This window comes from Marmota flaviventris, chromosome 10 (assembly GCF_047511675.1).
Source record: "Marmota flaviventris isolate mMarFla1 chromosome 10, mMarFla1.hap1, whole genome shotgun sequence".
Classification (NCBI taxonomy): Eukaryota; Metazoa; Chordata; class Mammalia; order Rodentia; family Sciuridae; genus Marmota; species Marmota flaviventris.
Genome location: NC_092507.1, coordinates 1,245,835 through 1,263,536, shown reverse-complemented (window position 1 = coordinate 1,263,536; position 17,702 = coordinate 1,245,835). Strand labels below are relative to the sequence as shown.

The 17,702-nt window shown below is 62.6% G+C and overlaps 2 protein-coding genes across 2 annotated transcripts in view; one reads left to right on the top strand and one right to left on the bottom strand.

Annotated features, from left to right (window-relative positions):
- Positions 1-13,297, top strand: part of Mmel1 (membrane metalloendopeptidase like 1) — a 28,569-nt gene extending 15,272 nt beyond the window's left edge. The window contains exons 6-23 of the mRNA XM_027947415.2: positions 297-392; positions 927-1,045; positions 1,531-1,596; positions 3,192-3,326; positions 3,409-3,498; positions 7,389-7,525; positions 7,821-7,914; positions 8,814-8,942; positions 9,404-9,502; positions 9,799-9,879; positions 10,244-10,347; positions 10,623-10,681; positions 11,039-11,158; positions 11,801-11,934; positions 12,044-12,109; positions 12,600-12,695; positions 13,037-13,113; positions 13,198-13,297. Coding sequence (XP_027803216.2) covers positions 297-392; positions 927-1,045; positions 1,531-1,596; positions 3,192-3,326; positions 3,409-3,498; positions 7,389-7,525; positions 7,821-7,914; positions 8,814-8,942; positions 9,404-9,502; positions 9,799-9,879; positions 10,244-10,347; positions 10,623-10,681; positions 11,039-11,158; positions 11,801-11,934; positions 12,044-12,109; positions 12,600-12,695; positions 13,037-13,113; positions 13,198-13,297 — 1,802 coding nt within the window. The remainder of the gene's footprint in view (positions 1-296; positions 393-926; positions 1,046-1,530; positions 1,597-3,191; positions 3,327-3,408; positions 3,499-7,388; positions 7,526-7,820; positions 7,915-8,813; positions 8,943-9,403; positions 9,503-9,798; positions 9,880-10,243; positions 10,348-10,622; positions 10,682-11,038; positions 11,159-11,800; positions 11,935-12,043; positions 12,110-12,599; positions 12,696-13,036; positions 13,114-13,197) is intronic.
- A 1,270-nt stretch (positions 13,298-14,567) lies between these two features.
- On the bottom strand, positions 14,568-17,471 carry Prxl2b (peroxiredoxin like 2B). Its single transcript, XM_027947417.2, has 7 exons — positions 17,211-17,471; positions 16,837-17,041; positions 16,456-16,507; positions 15,806-15,869; positions 15,649-15,724; positions 15,249-15,367; positions 14,568-14,761 (listed from the first exon to the last, which is right to left on the bottom strand). The coding sequence occupies exons 1-7, from the start codon at positions 17,271-17,273 to the stop codon at positions 14,735-14,737; spliced, it is 606 nt and encodes a 201-aa protein (XP_027803218.1). The 5' UTR covers positions 17,274-17,471; the 3' UTR covers positions 14,568-14,734.
- Positions 17,472-17,702: the final 231 nt, after the last annotated feature.

Genomic DNA, 17,702 nt, shown 5'->3' with positions numbered 1-17,702 from the left:
GCCATCATCTCTAGTCAAGCCCCCAGCACAGCCCCACCCCCGCTGGAACACCCAGGGCTGCCAGTCCTGGGGACCACCGTGGCAGTGCTGGTCAGGCTGGTCATTGCTTTCGTAGGCTCACTCACCTGCTGCCAGCTCCCAGGTCCCTGCCCTGTCCCGGGGCCGTGTGCTCGCCAGCCCCAGCTCCCTCCACGCTGCGCTAAGATGCTGATCCTGTGAAGGGGGCGTGGGCTGGGTGTGACCTGTCCCCTTGGGCCCGTGTCAGGCATGTGAGCCCCCCCTCTTCCCCTTCTTAGGCGTGATAGAGAAACGAGACTCTCGGCCCCTGTTGGACGTCCTAGAGACCGTGGGAGGGTGGCCAGTGATCATGGACAAATGGAATGAGACCAAAGGTGAGGCCAGGCCTGGAGAACAGACAAGTGGACATAGCCCCTGGGACACCTTGCGACCAGGCCCTCCAGGGGAGGCCACCCGTCTGTCTGGCTGCCAGCTCTCAGGAAGTCCCAAGAGGCCCATCTCTGCCAGCCCAACCTCAGGGCCCTGGGAGCAGGCTCAGGGTCCTAGCCAGAGAGCGAGTGCCATCTGTGACTGGGGCTTCCTAGAGCTGACCCCGAAGCTCTGCAGAGGGCACCCCTCCCGGACCCCTAGACTCCCAGTTCTGAGCGTGCTCCGGCACCCCTCCAACTCAGGGTCCGGAGTGACCACAGAGCAGTTAGCGGCCCAGTTGTCCCTGTGGCCTGTGTGGGGAGGAGTGACCCCTCCCTTGCGCTCCAGCCCTCCGGGCCCACAGTAAGCTCGTCACCCCCACCCGGGCAAGGGTCCCCTCCACCTGGAGCTCTGGGCTTAGGAGGCAGACGCGTTGCCTGGCGAGGGCTGGGCTGAGACCCCAGGCCCTGACGGTCTCCAGAGTGGACGTGACTCCCCAGGCCCCCAGTGGAAGCTGGAGCAGCAGCTGGCCCTGATGAACGCTCAGTTCAACAGGCGCGTCCTCATCGACCTCTTCATCTGGAATGACGACCAGAACTCCAGCCGCCACATCATCTACGTACGTGCCCCCGGGCCGGCCAGGCAGGGCCTCCGAGGACGGGGGGACACAGGCCCGGGCAGTGGGGCTGTGTGCTCAGGGCCTGGGCTCCCTGGGCCCTTTCCTGGCCCACATCTGAGCCTCTGGGGACGGACGTCATGGAGCAGGATTTCTGTGGTTCTCAGGGACAAGGAGGCCTTTGGCACCAGGGCAGGAAGCCTACTCCCAGGGCCCCAGGGAAACATGTGTGAGGCCACTCCGGGAGGACTGAGCACCGAGGGGCCCTGCAGGGCCTGGCCCTCCACCCTTCTCTGGCTCCCCGAGTCCTGCCCTCCAGGCCCTGCCCAGCCTCCCTGTCACTCAGAGCTAGTTTAGGCTCCTGGGGTGACACTCTCTAGCATCTACCCTCAGGGGTGCGAGTATCCCACTGGGCGCAGTCCTGGGAGGGGTGCTGCAGGCTGTGGACCCCGGGCTCTTGCCCAAGGTCATACCCTCTGTGTTTCCAGATAGACCAGCCCACCTTGGGCATGCCCTCCCGGGAGTACTACTTCAGCGAGGGTGACAGCAAGAAGGTGAGCTGGGGCCCTTCTGCCCATGCCGGGCCTGCCCCCTTCCACCCCAGGGCCTATTGGGGCCAGGGGCTCCATTGTCCACAGACCCTTGCAGCCCACAGCAAGCTTCTGTGGCAAGTTCCAGGGTCCAGCCTGGCACTGGATGCCAGGGACGCAGATGCAAGGGCTCACCTTCAACACCCTCTGCCAGGCTCAGGAGACCTCAGCCAGCAGGCAGCCTGTGGGCCACCTGCCAGCCCCAACCAGCCCTGCCATGCAGAGCAGGCCACACTGCCAGGGTCTGCACAGACATGCCCAGCATGAGCAGCTGGGCCCGAGCCCACACTCTGCTCCTGTAGCAAGGGGCTCAGTCAGGAGAGAGAGACAAGTGTCCAGAAAGGCCAGCCAGGGCAAGGGGGCTGGGGTCAGGGAAGAGTCAGAGAGCAGAGAGCAGGTAGGGGGTGGGGCACCCCAGGAGCAGAGCAGAAAGGCAGGAGGTGTGGGTGGCCCCGACGGAAGGGCGGGGAGCCCTGGGGGACCTCCTGGCAGAGGGGCAGTGAGCTGAGCTTTGAAGGATGGGTCAGGCCAGGAAGAAGGACGGCTGACGCCAAAGCATGGAGCCCAGGGGTCGGGAGAATCCTCAGACATCAGGAGCTGGAGTGTCCCGTCATGGGCCACCTCAATCAGACCTGCAGGGGGCACTGGCCCTCCTGGCGCAGAGCAGCGTACAGGGGTGGCCTCTGCCTGGCGCAGAGCAGCGTACAGGGGTGGCCTCTGCCTGGAGCAGAGCAGCGTACAGGGATGGCCTCTGCCTGGAGCAGAGCAGCGTACAGGGGTGGCCTCTGCCTGGCGCAGAGCAGCGTACAGGGGTGGCCTCTGCCTGGCGCAGAGCAGCGTACAGGGGTGGCCTCTGCCTGGCGCAGAGCAGCGTACAGGGGTGGCCTCTGCCTGGAGCAGAGCAGCGTACAGGGGAGGCCTCTGCCTGGAGCAGAGCAGAGTACAGGGGTGGCCTCTGCCTGGCGCAGAGCAGCGTACAGGGGTGGCCTCTGCCTGGAGCAGAGCAGCGTACAGGGGTGGCCTCTGCCTGGAGCAGAGCAGCGTACAGGGGTGGTCTCTACGGCTCCTTCGCCCTGAGGAAAGCCCTTCCCAGGATGGGAGGGGAAAGGGGGTCTCAGTCTGGCTAGGAGCCCCCACCCCAGGCTTCCTCCCACAACATGAGCCTCACAGGTGCCTGCAGGGCCAGCCCTTCAGAGCCCTCTGCCACAGAGGCTGGGGCATGGGTCACTTGGTCAGCAGGGATGGAGCTGGGTCAGGAATGGCCTAGTGTGAGCCGTCTGGTGTGACCCTGGTGTGGGGCCCGACACCACAGTTTGGGTGGACAGCAGGTCCACGGGGCACACAGCTGTTCTGGGAGTGTGATGGGGGCCACCGGGCTCTGAGCTGGGCAGGCACAGGGCACTGTGTGCTGCAGAGCCAGGGGGCTGAGGTTGGCCAGACGGGCTCCCTGGGGGCTGCTCCACGTCATCACCCACCCCACCCCACAGAGCGCTCCAGGGTGGCCGAGGCGGCCGAGGCGGCCGAGGCGGCCCAACTCCATCCACGGTCCTTTGGCCCAGGTGCGGGAAGCCTACCTGCAGTTCATGATATCGGTGGCCACCATGCTGCGGAAGGACAAGAAGCTCCCCAAGGACAACAAGCTAGTGCGGAAGGACATGACGCAGGTGCTGGAGCTGGAGACGCACCTGGCCAACGTGAGGCGGGGCCGGGGACCGGGCCAGGGGTCTTCGGCCAGGCTCCAGCCACCCACCCCACGTGACCCCAGCCTACATGCAGGCCACAGTGCCCCAGGAGGAGAGACACGACGTCACGGCCCTGTACCACAGGATGAACCTGAAAGACCTCCAGCACAAGTTTTCCCTGAAGGTGAGGCTGGCGTGCACCGGAGGCCAGTGCCAGCGCCGGCCCGGGCCTGACCTCACCCCCACTGTGCTTCAACCAAGCTCCCCCAGGCAGGGACCAACTCGCTGCACCCAAAGAGTAATATGCTGAGCACAACCAAGCATGGTGACCAATCCCAGAGGGACAGCAGTCACCACCTGTCATCAGGGACAGTCACCCTGTCTCACCATGAGGGTTGGGTGACCCCAGTTTATCAGGAAACAGGATGGGGAGGCTGCAGACTGTCCTAAGGTCTTCCCGGCCCAGGGGCTCTGCCCACCCTGACCGTGGGGCTCCCATGGCCCTTCCCTGCCTGGAGCTCAGAGCCTTGGGCTGGGGGCACCAGAGAAGCGACGTAGCCAAGGGCAGGGATCTGGCCCCCAGCCCGGCAGTGGCTCAGCCCACCCAGCCCTGCCCTGAGGGGCTGGCCAGCTCCAGGGGTATCCAGGAGGGGCAGAAGCAGTGCAGGTCCAGCCTCAGCAGCTGTGGCAAAGGAAGTCCGCGGGAGGAGAACGGACCCGGAGCTCCTCCTCCTGACCAGTCACATGAGCGTCACAGGCTCTCCCAAGGATAAGACTAGAACCCTGGAGAGAGCCCTGGACCCCGCTCATCACCCCTGGTGTCCTGGGAAGCCCAGTCCCTGTCCTGCACACTGGCCCCGAGAGATGGCCAGCTGCAACACCCCTCCCCCCAACCCAGCCCCTGGCTCCCTGTCCAGCAGACCTCTGCAGGGCCAGGACTGGGCTCCATCGGGGCACAGAACGAAGCCTGGCCCACCCAGGGAGGGACGGCAGGCGAGTGACCCGGAATGTGCAGGAAAGCAGAAAGCCACGCAGGGCCAGTGCTGGCCATGGGGAGAGGGGCCAGGGAGACTGCCCGGCTGTCGGGGCCACCAAGGGCCCAAGGCAGGGCTGCGAGGGGTCAGGGGGCTGAGCCAGTGGACTGCATCAGCCTGGGGACCATATAAAGGCCTGGACTCCTGTGAGAGGGCTTGGGGCCAGGCAGGGCAGGGCAGGCCGGGCAGTGGGCCTGGTGGAGGCTGTGCTTATCTTGAAGGAAGAGCCCTCAGGGCCAGAGGCAGGAGGCGGAGGAAGTCCTCAGGTGGCCTGGAGGTGCCTGGGGTGGCCTGGGAGTGGTGGGAGGCTTGTGAAGTGCCCAGTGACAGGACCCGGCCAAGGCCCCTGCTGCCCCTGCTGCCCCTGCCGCCCCTGCTGCCGTCTCCTCCCTGGGCACCTCGCCCTCACCCCCACACGAGGAGCAGGGATGTGGCGCCTGATATTGACCCCAGGCTCCTGTCCCACACCTCGAGGTGACCCCGCATGCCTGCATCTAGCACAGAGTGACAGCTGGTAACGCGGCAGCTGCACCCTGGCCCCCGACTGGGCTGGCGGGGCTGCGGCACCATCGTCTGCGGTGTGTGGGCAGTGCCAGGTGGGAGGGGCCGTTCAGTCGTGGGCGGCACGCGCCGGCCTTCCCCGCGGCTCACGGCCCACACGCCTCACCAGGGCTGGGTGGCGCCCACCTTTCTCCCCAACCCACCTTGGGCATGTGTGGCATTGCATCTGCGTCCAGCTGGGCTTCCTGAGGCCCACGAGGCTGGGTGCCGTTTCCGTCCACTGACCGCGGCTCCCTCCTCTGGGAGTGTCCGCTCAGTCCCTTGCCCTGGTCTTGCAGCTGTCTGCCTTTCCCCTGCTGCTGGTGGAGCTCTTGCCTGCTCCAGAAGCACCCCTTGGTGGCCAGGGTCCCCCAAGAGCAGCTCGCGTCCCCACTCCCGCGGCAGGCCCTTTCTTTCCGAGGAGTGTTTGAAACCGTCCAGTTTATCGACTTATCAAAGGCGTAGCAATCTTCTCTGCATGCTGATGCTCCAGTGTCTGTCTGGACTCTGCACCAGGCCTGCGGTCTGCCCTGAACTGGTTGGCAGCCACAGTGAGAGGGAGGGTTGTCTGGTCTCTTCCTTAGGAATCTCCCATGACCACTCCATCTGTTGATAAGATGACCCCCTGACCACTGGCAAGTGCCATCTTTGGTGTAAACCAAGTGTGTTTCTGTGTGTCTCTGGACACTCTTCTGTTCTGTTGGTCTCTGTCCATGTGCCAGCCACGGTCACCTTCACTACTGCAGCTTTCTGAGGACTCTTGATATCCAATCAGTTTGGCAACTTGGTCCTTCAAAAGACCATCTATATTGGTCAGGAATGGTGGCGCATGCCTGTAATCCCAGCAACTCTGGAGGCTGAGGCAGGAGGATCCAAGATCAAGGCCAGTCTCAGCAACTTAGCAAGACCCTGTCTCAAAATAAAAAATAAAAAGGGCTGGGGGTGGGGACTGGGCTTGTGGCTCAGTGGTAGAGCACTTGTCTAGCATGTGTGAGGACCTGGATGTGATTCTCAGCATCACGTATAAATAAATGAATAAAATAAAGGTCCATCAACGTCTTTTAAAAAAAATTTAAAGTACAAAAAAGAAGGTTGTCTAAACTCTTCTGGACCTTTTGCATTTTTTTTAAATATAGTTTATTTGTTGCTGAACCTTTATTTTATTCATTTATTTATACGTGGTGCTGAGAATCGAGCCCAGTGTCTCACACACGCCAGGCCAGCGCTCTGCCACTGAGCCCCACCCCAGCCCCTGTATTTTCATACAAAACCTTCAATCAGCACAGAGTGCTTGCTGGGATTCTGCTAGGAAGTGCTTTGAGGAAGACGGGCAGCTGTACTGCACTCTCCTTCCGCACTTCCCACCTCTGAGCCCGATAGAAGCCTCCATTCATTCATGACTTCCCATTTCTCCGAGTTCTGTGGAGCTGGTTCCCAGCTCTCTCGCAGCTCGCCCCAGGTTTATTCCCAGGGCCTCTGTGCGTGCCGGGGTGAGTGGCTCTGTGTAGTCAGTCCACCTCCTGGTTGGCCGCCCGCACACAGAGATCCCACCTTGGGAAACAGGGTGTTCCTCAGCTCCCCTGTTAGTCCTGATGATTCCTCTGCAGATTCTCAGGCTTCATACACAAGAAATCACCCATCTGGGGAAGCGCCACGCGGGAAGCGTCCCCCGCCAATCCTCGTTTGTCCCGCTTCACCCTGGGGGGACGCCGCCTGCCGTCCTGGTGGGAGACTCGGCCTGTCGCCCTGGGTCAGGCAGCGGGGCCGGGCCTCGCCAGTCTGGCCTGCCGGACAGTTTCCCCGTCGTGGCTGGAACTGTTTGTAGATTTCCCACATCAGGTCACAGAACTATTTTTAGCTTGCCAAGAGTCTTTATAGTGAGTGATGGTAAATTTTACTAAGTGCCCTTTCTGTATCTATCAGAATTATCATGTGACTCTCCTCGTTTATCCAGTTACCGTAGTGAATTCTACTGATGGGATTTTGAAATGTGACACCAAACTTGTACTCCTCAAATAGCTGGCCTGTGACGCACGCCAGTGACCCCTGGGATCAGCTGCATTCTATCTGCTAACATTTTGCTCAGAATTTTTGCATATACTATCATAACACTGGTTAGTGTTTTCTTATTATCTCCTTACCCTGGTCCTTAATAAGATCAACAGTCTGTTCTCCCTAAATGTCAGATGGAATGCACTGGAAAAAACAGACGGGCCTGGAAATTTGTGGGAATGTTTCAACTGAAAGAGTCAGTTTACTTAACCCGTGAGACCATTTATATTTTCTGCTTGTTGTTTCTACCGTTATTTCTCACAGGGATTTCATTAATTGCACTTAACTTTTCACAAACTCTCACCTGCCTCCGGGCCCCTGGACTCTGTGGACGGCCACCCAAGTGCTGTACTGCTCCCTGCTCCCCTCCCCTGGGTACTCCTTGGTGGGGCTGGCTTTCCTGGGTGCCCAGGAGCTGTCCATCTCTCCCTGCTCCCTCCTCCTGCAGGGATTCAACTGGACTCTGTTCATACAGTCCGTGCTGTCCTCGGTCAAGATCACGCTGCTGCCCAATGAGGAGGTGGTGGTCTATGGCGTTCCTTACCTGCAGAACCTCGAAGAGGTCATCCACATGTACCCTCCCAGGTGAGGCCCAGAGAAGGGCCCAAGGGCCACAGCTTGTGTGTCGCTGCCCCGTCCACACACACAGCTCCGCTCTCAGGAGAGGGCTGCATCAAGTAGGTGCCCTCAGGTCCGGGGACAAGGGAGGTCACACTTAGCAGCTGTGGAGCCTTAGGCTAGAAACCAGGGCCAGGCAGACTGACGCCTGGGTCACTCTGGCACCTGGAGCTCTGCGTGGGCAGGATGCGCTGGCCAAGCTGCATCCCACTCTCGGCCGAGCAGCTCACTTGTGCTGCCCCTGCCCTGCCTCCTGCCCCAGGACCATGCAGAACTACCTGGTCTGGCGCCTGGTGCTGGATCGCATCAGCACCCTGAGCCAGCGATTCAAGGACGCACGCGGGAGCTATCGCAAGGTGAGCCCTCCCTGCTGCAGGGCTCCAGGCTGCCCGGGGCCGGGCCCTGCTCTTTCACAGGTGACTGAGCATAAGCTGGGGGCCCCACAGGAGGCCACGGGGCAAAGCATGGGCTGTGCAGGCCCAGCACCTGCCCCCTGGGGCAGTCAACAACCAGCAGTCAGCAAAGCAGAAATCTCCTGTCCAAAGCAAGTGTGACTGAAGGGAGGGGACAGGAACAGAGCAAGCTGCCACATGGAGGTGACTTTGACCTTAAGGGCAGTAAAGAGACCAGGGGAGAGTTGCAGGGAGCAGAGAGCCAGGGCAGAGGCCCAGAGGCAGGAACAGGCAGCCCAGGAGGCCAGACCCAGCAAAGGGGCAAGCCAGCTTCCCAAAGGCAGGCAATCCCGCAGCCAGGAGGGGCAGCAGGGCACCGGGCAGGGCACTCGCTGGCCGGATCACATTTCCATGCCTTCCCCTTCCACCCCTGGGGACACACGGGCATGCGGTCTCATCACCACTTCAGTGGTAGGGAAACAGGGCCCAGGGGGCTGGGGCTAGTGGCCAGGGTGGACACAGTCCCCAGAGCTTGCTCTAGGGTCAACACTAGCCCTGTGTCTTGGAGGCAGATAACCAGGGCGGAGGGAGGACCGGCCCAGCAGATCACCCCACCTCTCCCAGAGTAGCGGCCCAGCACCTGGCCTGGGTGGGTGGGAGCCCCGCAGCTGTCCAGCTCCCACACCCACAGCCAGCACTTGGAAGCAAGTCTGAGACATCCCATGTCCCACATCCCACTTTGGCCGGTGGCACCCCAAGACCAGGGACAGGGTGGGTCTGCTGGCCTCACAGACCCAGGGCCCCACGCGGGACCTGAGGGTGCACCGTGAGGGCAGGCGCAGTGAGGCAGAGCCCGATGCCAGGCGCTGTACGGCACCACGGTGGAGGAGGTGCGCTGGCAGGAGTGCGTGGGCTACGTGAACAGCAACATGGAGAGCGCCGTGGGCTCCCTCTACGTCAAGAAGGCCTTCTCCAAGGACAGCAAGAACATGGTGGGTGCTGCTTCCTGCCATGGGAAGGCGGGCCCTCCACACGGGGCACACCCAGGCCAGGCCCCTGTGCATCTCGCTCAGGGACATCCAGAGGGCACGTGTTTGTCCCAGAGGCCCCAGAGGGAGGCCAGGGAACCTTGCCACCCAGTGCCTCTGACCCCCAGATCCCTGCTGCCCCCAGCCCTGGGCCCTGCAGACCACCTGAGCCAGGCACAAGATCTACACACAGTGAGCCCAGGGCCAGCAGGCCTTCTGCGCACCTGCAAGGACTTGAGCCCCAGGGCAGGGACCCTGAATGGAGGTGGTCACCCCCATACCAACACCACACGTCACCCAGGAAGCCCCCAGCTGGGGCAGCCCGGGGACACCTCCAGAGGTGTCTTAGATCAGTAACCCGAAAGTCCCTGAAGGTGGGTCACACGGCCCCCTGATGAGTCCAGGACGCAGGCCATGTGCCCCAGGTCAAAGAACTCATCAACAAGGTGCGGGCTGTGTTTGTGGAGACCCTGGATGAGCTGAACTGGATGGACGAGGAGTCTAAGAAGAAGGCCCAGGAGAAGGTGGGGCAAGCCACTCAGAGGCCCCCAGTAGCCCTGAGGTCAGGACCTCCACCCACAGGGGCGGCCCCAGGGGGGGAATCAGGAATGGGAAATCCCCGCCACTCCAGGAACAGGCTGTGGGCAGGGGCCGTGGCCAGGGAGTGGGGGTCTGCACCTGTGGGACAAATAGGCGACTCCCCAGGCCCTGGCTGGCTACACAGTTCTTGGGGCTTTGGCCCTTAGTCCCAGGCAGGGGGCAGAACTGGCAGGTGGCCTCCTACGGGGAGCCGGGGCACAACCAGTCCTCTCCCCCTCAGGCCATGGGCATCCAGGAGCAGATCGGCTACCCAGACTACATCCTGGAGGGGAACAAGCGCTTGGACGAGGAGTATTCCAGCGTGCGCCCCGACCCCCAGGGCCCCTCAGGACCTCTGCCTGCCTTGCCCACCGCCCAGCCCCTGCCTCCAAACCACCACGGGGACACGGGGCTCTGGGCCAGGCACCCTCCCACAGCCTGGGGTGGCTTTAGCATCATCTCAGCTTGCAGACGGGGGACTCGGGTCCGGGGGTGGTTCAGAGTCACATAGGTAGATGTTGAGGGCCAGGGCCCCACTCATCCCCCCACCCCACCGTCTGCACCCAGAGCAGGGGCCATGGCTGGCTACTGGCGAGTCTCGAGGCCCTTCCCTGACCACCCTGGACCCCTCGCCCATCCCTCCGAGGACCAGCCTGAGCACCGCCGTGGCCGCCCCTCTCTCATAGCTGAACTTCTCAGAGGACCTGTACTTTGAGAATGGGCTACAGAACCTCAAGGCCAAGGCCCACAGGAGCCTCAAGAAGCTTCGGGAACAGGTGGACCAGAATCTGTGAGTGGCGTGGCCAGTGTGGCCTTCAGGAGCTACCTGCTGGTAGGGGTGGCCCTGTGCCTGGCTGAGGCTGGGGAGGGACACTGGGCCCGTCTCAGACTCCCCGCCACCCCGTTTGGGGGAGGTGCAGAGAGTACCTGGATCTTGACGACCAGGCATGGCACATGCTGTGGCACGGCCACTGTGACAGGACAGGCGTTAGCCAGCCAGGGCAGGGAGGCGCCGAGGGAAGGTCCCAGCAGACGGGGGCCCAGGTGACGGTGTGTTCACCACAGCTGGATCATCGGGGCTGCCGTGGTCAACGCATTCTACTCTCCAAACCGAAACCAGATTGGTATGCCCGCCGCCTCGCTGCCCACCCCGCCCCCAGAGTCCTGGGGCAGCCCCCCCAGCGGTTGCCAGAAGGGGAGTGCACTCTCCCACCTCACTGTCACCCGTCAGGGCTGCGCAGCTGCAGGAGTCAGGGGGACGCAGGGGGCAGTCCCTGAAGGCACACGGTGGCCAAGAGGCCAGAGGGTCCCAGATCTAGCCCCACCCTCTCGGCCTCTCAGCCTGTTTCCTGAGCTGTACATCGGGGAGGAGGAGTCCATCTCCCAGCCACGGGAGTGGATGGTGGGACCCTGGAGGTGACACCTGAGCCTGGCACACAGATGTGCCCACTCGGTTTATTCTTTGTCCCCCTTGGGGACAGTTTTCCCTGCTGGGATCCTCCAGCCACCCTTCTTCAGCAAGGAACAGCCGCAGGCCCTGAACTTCGGGGGCATCGGGATGGTGATTGGGCACGAGATCACACATGGCTTTGATGACAACGGTAAGGGGCTGCCGGGGTCTCCAGACCAGATTTGCACCTGCCAGCCACACACCTGCCTCCAGGAGCTCCTGGGGCCTCCAAAGAGGTCTTGGGGGGGGGGGGGGGGGACACAGGCCAGGGCATGGGAACATGTGCTGGACTCGAGGGAGCTGGGCCAGATTAGGTCTTGAATGCCACCCAGGGCCCCATCCAGAGAAACCACCAGGGGTACAGCAAGGTCCTGATTCCCCTTCATGGCTGGTCACTTCCCCAAGATGGTCGTGGGGATCCCCCCAAGGGCACCCCTGTGCTCCTGGGGGCCCTGTTCCCTCACCTGGGGTTTAGAAAGTTAGCACGTCCAGAGGAAGCCATACACCCAGTGTCCCTAGGACCCCGGGACCCAGTAACAGCAGGCCCTAATGTCAGGGTGTGGGGGGCCACGGAAGCCCTCCCTCTCTGGGGCTGAAGCCCTGCAGCACACCCGTCCCCTCTGAGCGTGTCCGGCTCTGCAGGGCTCGGGCTCTGCCCAGGAGTGTGAGCTCCAGCTCCTGCGGTCGGCTGGAGGCCAGCACAAGCAGCCTGACCGTGGACAGGCCTTGGCTGGGGGGAGGGCAAGTCCAGGCTGGGGCTGGGGGACAGCCAGCTCCGCACTGCCCTGCTCAGGCCGGAACTTCGACAAGAACGGCAACATGCTGGACTGGTGGAGCAACTTCTCGGCCTGGCACTTCCGGAAGCAGTCGGAGTGCATGGTCTACCAGTACAGCAACTACACCTGGGACCTGGCTGACAAGCAGAACGTGAGCGCCTGCCACCGCGCCCACCCACACTCGGCCCTGGTGCTGCGGGAAAGGGGGGCCGGGGCCGGGGCCAGGGCCGGGCCCGCGCCCACCTGTCTTCTGTGCACAGGTGAACGGATACAGCACCCTGGGGGAGAACATCGCGGACAACGGAGGAGTGCGGCAGGCGTACAAGGTGGGTCCGAGCAGGAGCCTCAAGCAGGGGACAGAGGGCCTTCAGCATGGGCTGAGACCGTGTCCTGGGGACTCTTCCTGACTGGGCAGGCAGCATTGCCCCAGAGCACCTCTTGGCCATGGGTAGGCCCTGGGCCTCAACCGGCCTGAGCTGGCCACTTACCATCTCCAAATGAGGCAGTGGACTAGTGACCACATGTCCACCCACCTCAGCATCCCTCACCTACAGCCAGGAATGGATGAGCCCTAGGTACCAGGTACCCATTCGGGTGGGCACCAGCTGGCAGGCCACCTGGCCAGACCCCAAGGAGCCCTGCTGGAGTAAGCATGCAGAGGCAGCTCGGGAATCAGGGGTGTGCCCGAGGGCCCTAAGCTGCAGAGCAGGGCCCCCGTCCACAGGTCCTGGAGCCAACCTCCATTCTGCATGGAGATCAAAGGGCTCAGAAGGCCTGGCTGCACTGGCCAGGCCCAGCACCCATTTGGGCCTGCAGGCTTACTTAAAGTGGACCAAGGAGGGCGGCAAGGACCAGCAGCTACCAGGACTGAAGCTGACCTGCAATCAGCTCTTCTTCGTCAACTACGCCCAGGTGCAGCTCCTGTCCCACCCGCCCCCAGCCTCCCCACCACACCTTGGAGGGCCCACTTCTCAGCCTGGCACTTTGGAGGGCCCACTATAGGGCCTCGAGGGACACTGTGAGCTGGCCAGACCACAGAACCAGAACCAGTGGTCCTGGAAGGCTTTTTGGAGGAAGAGGCTGGCAGGGGAGGGAGCTAGGAAGAGCCAGTGTTCAGGGAGGAGAGCACCTGCTGGCTTCCTCCCCCACCCGAGGGGCGGCCTGGGCCGTGGGGACTGCTGCGGCCCCTGCCACAACCAGGGGCACCCTTCCAGCCCCACAGCCTTGTAGCCACGCCCTTGGTGCACCCGCAGGTGTGGTGCGGGTCCTACCGGCCTGAGTTTGCCATCCAGTCCATCAAGACTGACGTCCACAGTCCCCTGAAGTACAGGCAAGTGCCCCCTGCCCACTCCCGTGCCCCCGAACACACCCAGGCTCCTGTCTCAGGCTGTTCTGTCCACCCGCTCGTCTGCAGGGTGCTGGGCTCATTGCAGAACCTGGCTGCCTTCGCTGACACCTTCCACTGCACCCAGGGGTCCCGCATGCACCCCAAGAAGCGATGCCGCGTCTGGTAGCCAAGGCTGAAGCACACTGTGCGGTCCACACCCACCCGCTGCCCAGAGGCTCCTACAGCACAACAGTGCAGCCAGCAGGGACCTGGCAGGCACCCCGCCAGGTGGCCATGGTGCCGGCCCGACCTCCGTGCCAGCCTGAAACACAGCCACCGCCTGACACCGGTCACTTGACACCTCCGCATCCACCTTCGGGGGTCAGAGCCCCATGCAGCCCCGTAGACACCATCCACCATCTTCCACCCGCTCTGAAAGCTCGCTGCTGCCCGACGTCTATGAGCTTCAGACACGAGCCGAATAAAGGCTTGAAAGAAGGCTACGCCTCGTGTGTGCAGGACGGGCTGGTGGGGGTCGGGGCAGTGGCCAGGGCAAACGAGGTCAGGCGGCAAACACCCCAGTGAGCTGCCAGGGAAATGGTCTCTGAACAAGCGTCCAGCATCCTAGTGGGGACCTGGCAGTGGCCAGGATGTGCCAGACAGCCACCTCCAGGGGCCACTGACTCAAGGGTCTGAGGTCGGGAGGGCGGTGGCCCAGGGGGTCTGCGGAGCTTCAGCCTGGCACTGAGATCTTAGTTTTGTGTCACTTGAAGCCAGAGGAGTTATCAGGCTGCCAAGGGCCGCATCGCCTGCCCTGTTTTTGCAAAATGACCACTGGTGTGTGGGTGGGGGACAAGGCCATGCAGGAGGACACTGTGGTCCCCAAGCTTGAACTAGGGAGACAGAGGAGGTGCTGATGTGGTCATCAGAAGCCATGTGGATAAGGGAGCCCTTGAGAGGAGAGAAATGAGGTGGGAGGGGTGTTGGAGTTCTGCTGCAGACCTGGTGGACCCTGGAGGGATGGCGGCTCCCAGGCCAGCAGCCCTAGCAGGGTGGCCATGATGAAATTCCAGTCAGAGAGCCTCTGCCCAACACCAGCTCCGAGTCTGACTACCATCTCCACCCTGAAAACCCAGCTATCCACAGGAGACCCTCAGATACAAGCACTGCTTGGGGCCAGAGCCTGGCCAAACCCTCCTCTCCCCACCCTTGGCCTTCTTCCATCCTTAGTCAGAGATGGGTCAGAGCATGAGACCGCCTGGGGAGGAAACGATAGGACAGCAAGGGCTGTCCTCAGGGCCACGTGTGCCAGGGGCCTGAAGTCTGCAGACTGCAGGATGTGTCCCCTCCACAGGGCAACCACTTGCATGGTGGGAAGATGATACCCTGGCTCCTGGAGGACTGCCTCTCCAGTCCAGAGGGAGGTGGGGCCACAGAGGACACAGGTGCAGAGCCAGTGGAGGACCGTGCTGACCTAGGAGCTGCAGTTTTAATGGCTTGTTTTTGCCCGAGGAGCAGAACAGTCCAGCACCCTGATCCAGCAGCTCTGTGACGATTCTTCTGGTTTGGTTCCCAGCACACCCCAGGCAGCAGACGCCTCCCAGGTCAGAGGAGCTCAGGGTTATCACCTCCTACACGCCTCCTCATCACACTGCAAGGACAGCAGGGGTCCTGTCAGGCCAGCCACATTCCCCGGGTGCCAAGAACAGTGGGGCTCACCCACCCACATACAGAAAGGGGCATACTTAAGGCAGGAGGCCACCCACCTGAACAGCACTCACTCCCCTCCACCTGGGGCACAGGAAGCTGGCCACCAAGACCACATTATGACCAACAGAGGAGCCTTGGGAAAACCCAAGCCCTCCCCAGCCTCCAAGGCTCAAAAAAGAGCCCTTTCTCTGCCCTAGAGCCACCACCCATAGGGGTGGGTCCAGATATGCCTGTCCACCTAGTCATACTGCCCCTCAGTCCCTTACACTCTGATCCCTTCTGCAAGTGGGGTCACAATGACATAAATCCTGGGATACCATGAGCAGGAAAAAACATAAATCCCCAGAGGCTGCAGCTCAGCACTTGGCCGTGCCAGTGCTGGCCCAGGGGAGGGGTGTGCCGTGTGCAGCAGGCAGGCCTCGGCTCACCTGAGGGGGTTCGCTGGTGAAGGTCTCTGCAGAGATGCCCAGAGCCTGCAGGATGCTCTCCTGGGGGACATAATCACCTGGGGACTTCTGGACAAAATGCAGCAGAACTTTGTCACCACCTATAAAAGCAGATCGATGGTCAGGGCACACTGGGAGGCCACCTGAACCTTGCACTCATGTGACAGGAGACCAGCTGACCCTGGCAACCCTGGCCAGTCACAACCTCCACCTAGTTAGAGAGACAAGAAAGCTGTTCTGCCCACAGCCCACCCTGCCAAGCCAACACTGAGGGCCAGAACATACCACGGGGAGGAACTGGGGCAGACGGAAAGCCAAAAACAGCCACCCAGTTCCCCAGGCCTTCCCACTGAGAACGTGCCCTGGAGCCCCCCGAGCCCACCTTTGCTGACTACCAGCAGCCCTCCACTCTGCAGCAGGTCTCCAGACAGGTTCCCCTGGATGCCAACAGCCTTGGCCTGGAGGGAAAAGAACAGGCTGAAGTCAGTCCTAGAGGGAGGAACTGCCCCTACTCCTGCTGACCTTGGCCATCACAGTACCTTGGCAGCAACATCCCGCACAGGCTTCCCCAGAGCAGCTGGAAGGATGCTCAAGCTATTGTACCTGCAAACACACAGCCTGCTAGCCCAGACTCTGGTGGAGCCCGAGCCCCAGAGCCCACCCTCCGGTCCTCCAGCAGATGCACAGACCAGCTCTGGCTCAAGCTCTGCCCTGCCCACTCATCTCACCAGAGGCTCAGAGATGGCACAAGGCAATCAGATCAGCAACCACCCCAGCCAGGAGCAGCTACTGGAGCCCTAGGACACTCAGCCTGGGGACAGTTGGCCTGGAGCCCCACCAAGGGTGTGAAGCGTGGGGACCAGGCCCCAAGCTGAGCATGCCCAACAATCTGCTCAGCTGGCCCTGCCAGTCAGGGCAGGCAGGCAGCCTGTGGCACCAGAAGGCTGGGATGGCCCCTGATGGAGGCACTGGACTCCAAAACCCTCTTTGGCAGTCTGGACACTGCAGCCTGCTAAAGGCAGGCCTAGGTGAGAAGCCTGTCACAGAACAAGTAACACCCCAGAAACAGGCTGACGGAGGAGCTGGCTGGAGCTGCGAGTGCTAACAGAGCCAGCCTACTGAGGGCAGAGCCAGTAGAGGGCAGCAGGAATAAGGGGGCAATGCACACCCTGGACCCCAACATACTTACCGCTTAAAGCCCAGCTCCTTGTAGAACTGCTTGCTCTCATCCAGGTAAAGCTCTGGAAAGGAAAGCACAGGTGTGTGTACCAGGCCCCATGCTGGCCCCACTCAGGTTCACCCTCCTACATCCTGTCCTGTCTCCTGACCGATTACCGTGCCCAGCTCATCCATCCTGGGTCAGGAGGGACAAGGTAAGGTGAGTTCCCCATTGTTGAGAAGAGGGACTGAGATAAAGAAGTGACCGGTGGAATTGGAAGGCCAGGAATGCAAGGGCACAACAGGGGGACCAGGATGCCGCAGGAGTACGAGGACTCCGACACGAGAGCACCTCCAGGCCAGGGCTGGGCAGAGCGACAGCCAAACACCCAGAGTTGGGGAAGGGTCGCACCTCCGGAAAAGTAACCACCATCCAGGAACTCCTGTAGGCCCAGGGTCTCCGGCCCGACGCCCAGCAGGCGCACGCCATGCTGGTCCAAGACACCCTGGAGGTTGCTGAGGTCCCGGGCGATCCAGCGGCACACCATGCAGCCGAAGCGCCGCAGCCCGGCCACCACGCACGCCTGCTCCTGCCACAGGCTCCGCAGCTCCACGGCCTGCGGGGCCGTAAGGTCAAGAAGCGCCGGACCGACGCCCACACCCACGCCCCGCCAGCCCTGCCAGCGCCCCCCAAAGACCCCCACCCGCAGCCTCGAGCGCTGCCAGGGCGCGCAGCAGGAACCGGGGATCCGCGGCAGGATCCGACGCCCACTGCCCGGCGCTCACCTCCCCAGTCACTGCATGTTTCAGGACACAGGCGCCCACGCGGGAAAGGTCCACAGGACTCATGGCCACGGCCGAGCTCCGAAGCGCCAGGTCCTGGCGCCGCGATCCTCTCCCACTGCGGCTGCGCCTAGGGTAGAGCGCCGGGTCCCGGTACCGCCTCCGCCCTGCGACCCGGTTCCGCCCGGACCGCCCCTAGCACCGCCCCTAGCACCGTCCCTGGTTCCGGGCCCAAAGCCGAAGCCTGGTCGGGACGGGATCACTTCGTTTACATATGCATAAGCCCGCTGACCAATGGCGACCAATGGCGGAGCTTGTCAGTCTGCCACACACGGTGCGCCTGCGCAGAGAGCTGCAGCGCGGCCCTGTGGGGGCGGGGATGGGGTGGGACCGCGGGGAGAAGGGCGGGGAGGCGGAGCCAAGGGCCGGGAGGTGGAGGGCGGGGCGGGGAGGCGGAGAGGAGGGCGGTGGAGGGCGGGGCGGGGAGGCGGAGCC

Coding starts and splice junctions, on each gene's coding strand:
- Prxl2b (XM_027947417.2), bottom strand. CDS start 17,273: ATGAGTCCTGTGGACCTTTCCCGCGTGGGCGCCTGTGTCCTGAAACAT. Junction 15,725..15,805: donor TGCGGGATGTTGCTGCCAAG/GTACTGTGATGG, acceptor TTTTCCCTCCAG/GCCAAGGCTGTTGGCATCCA. Junction 14,762..15,248: donor TCACCAGCGAACCCCCTCAG/GTGAGCCGAGGC, acceptor CTGTCCTTGCAG/TGTGATGAGGAGGCGTGTAG.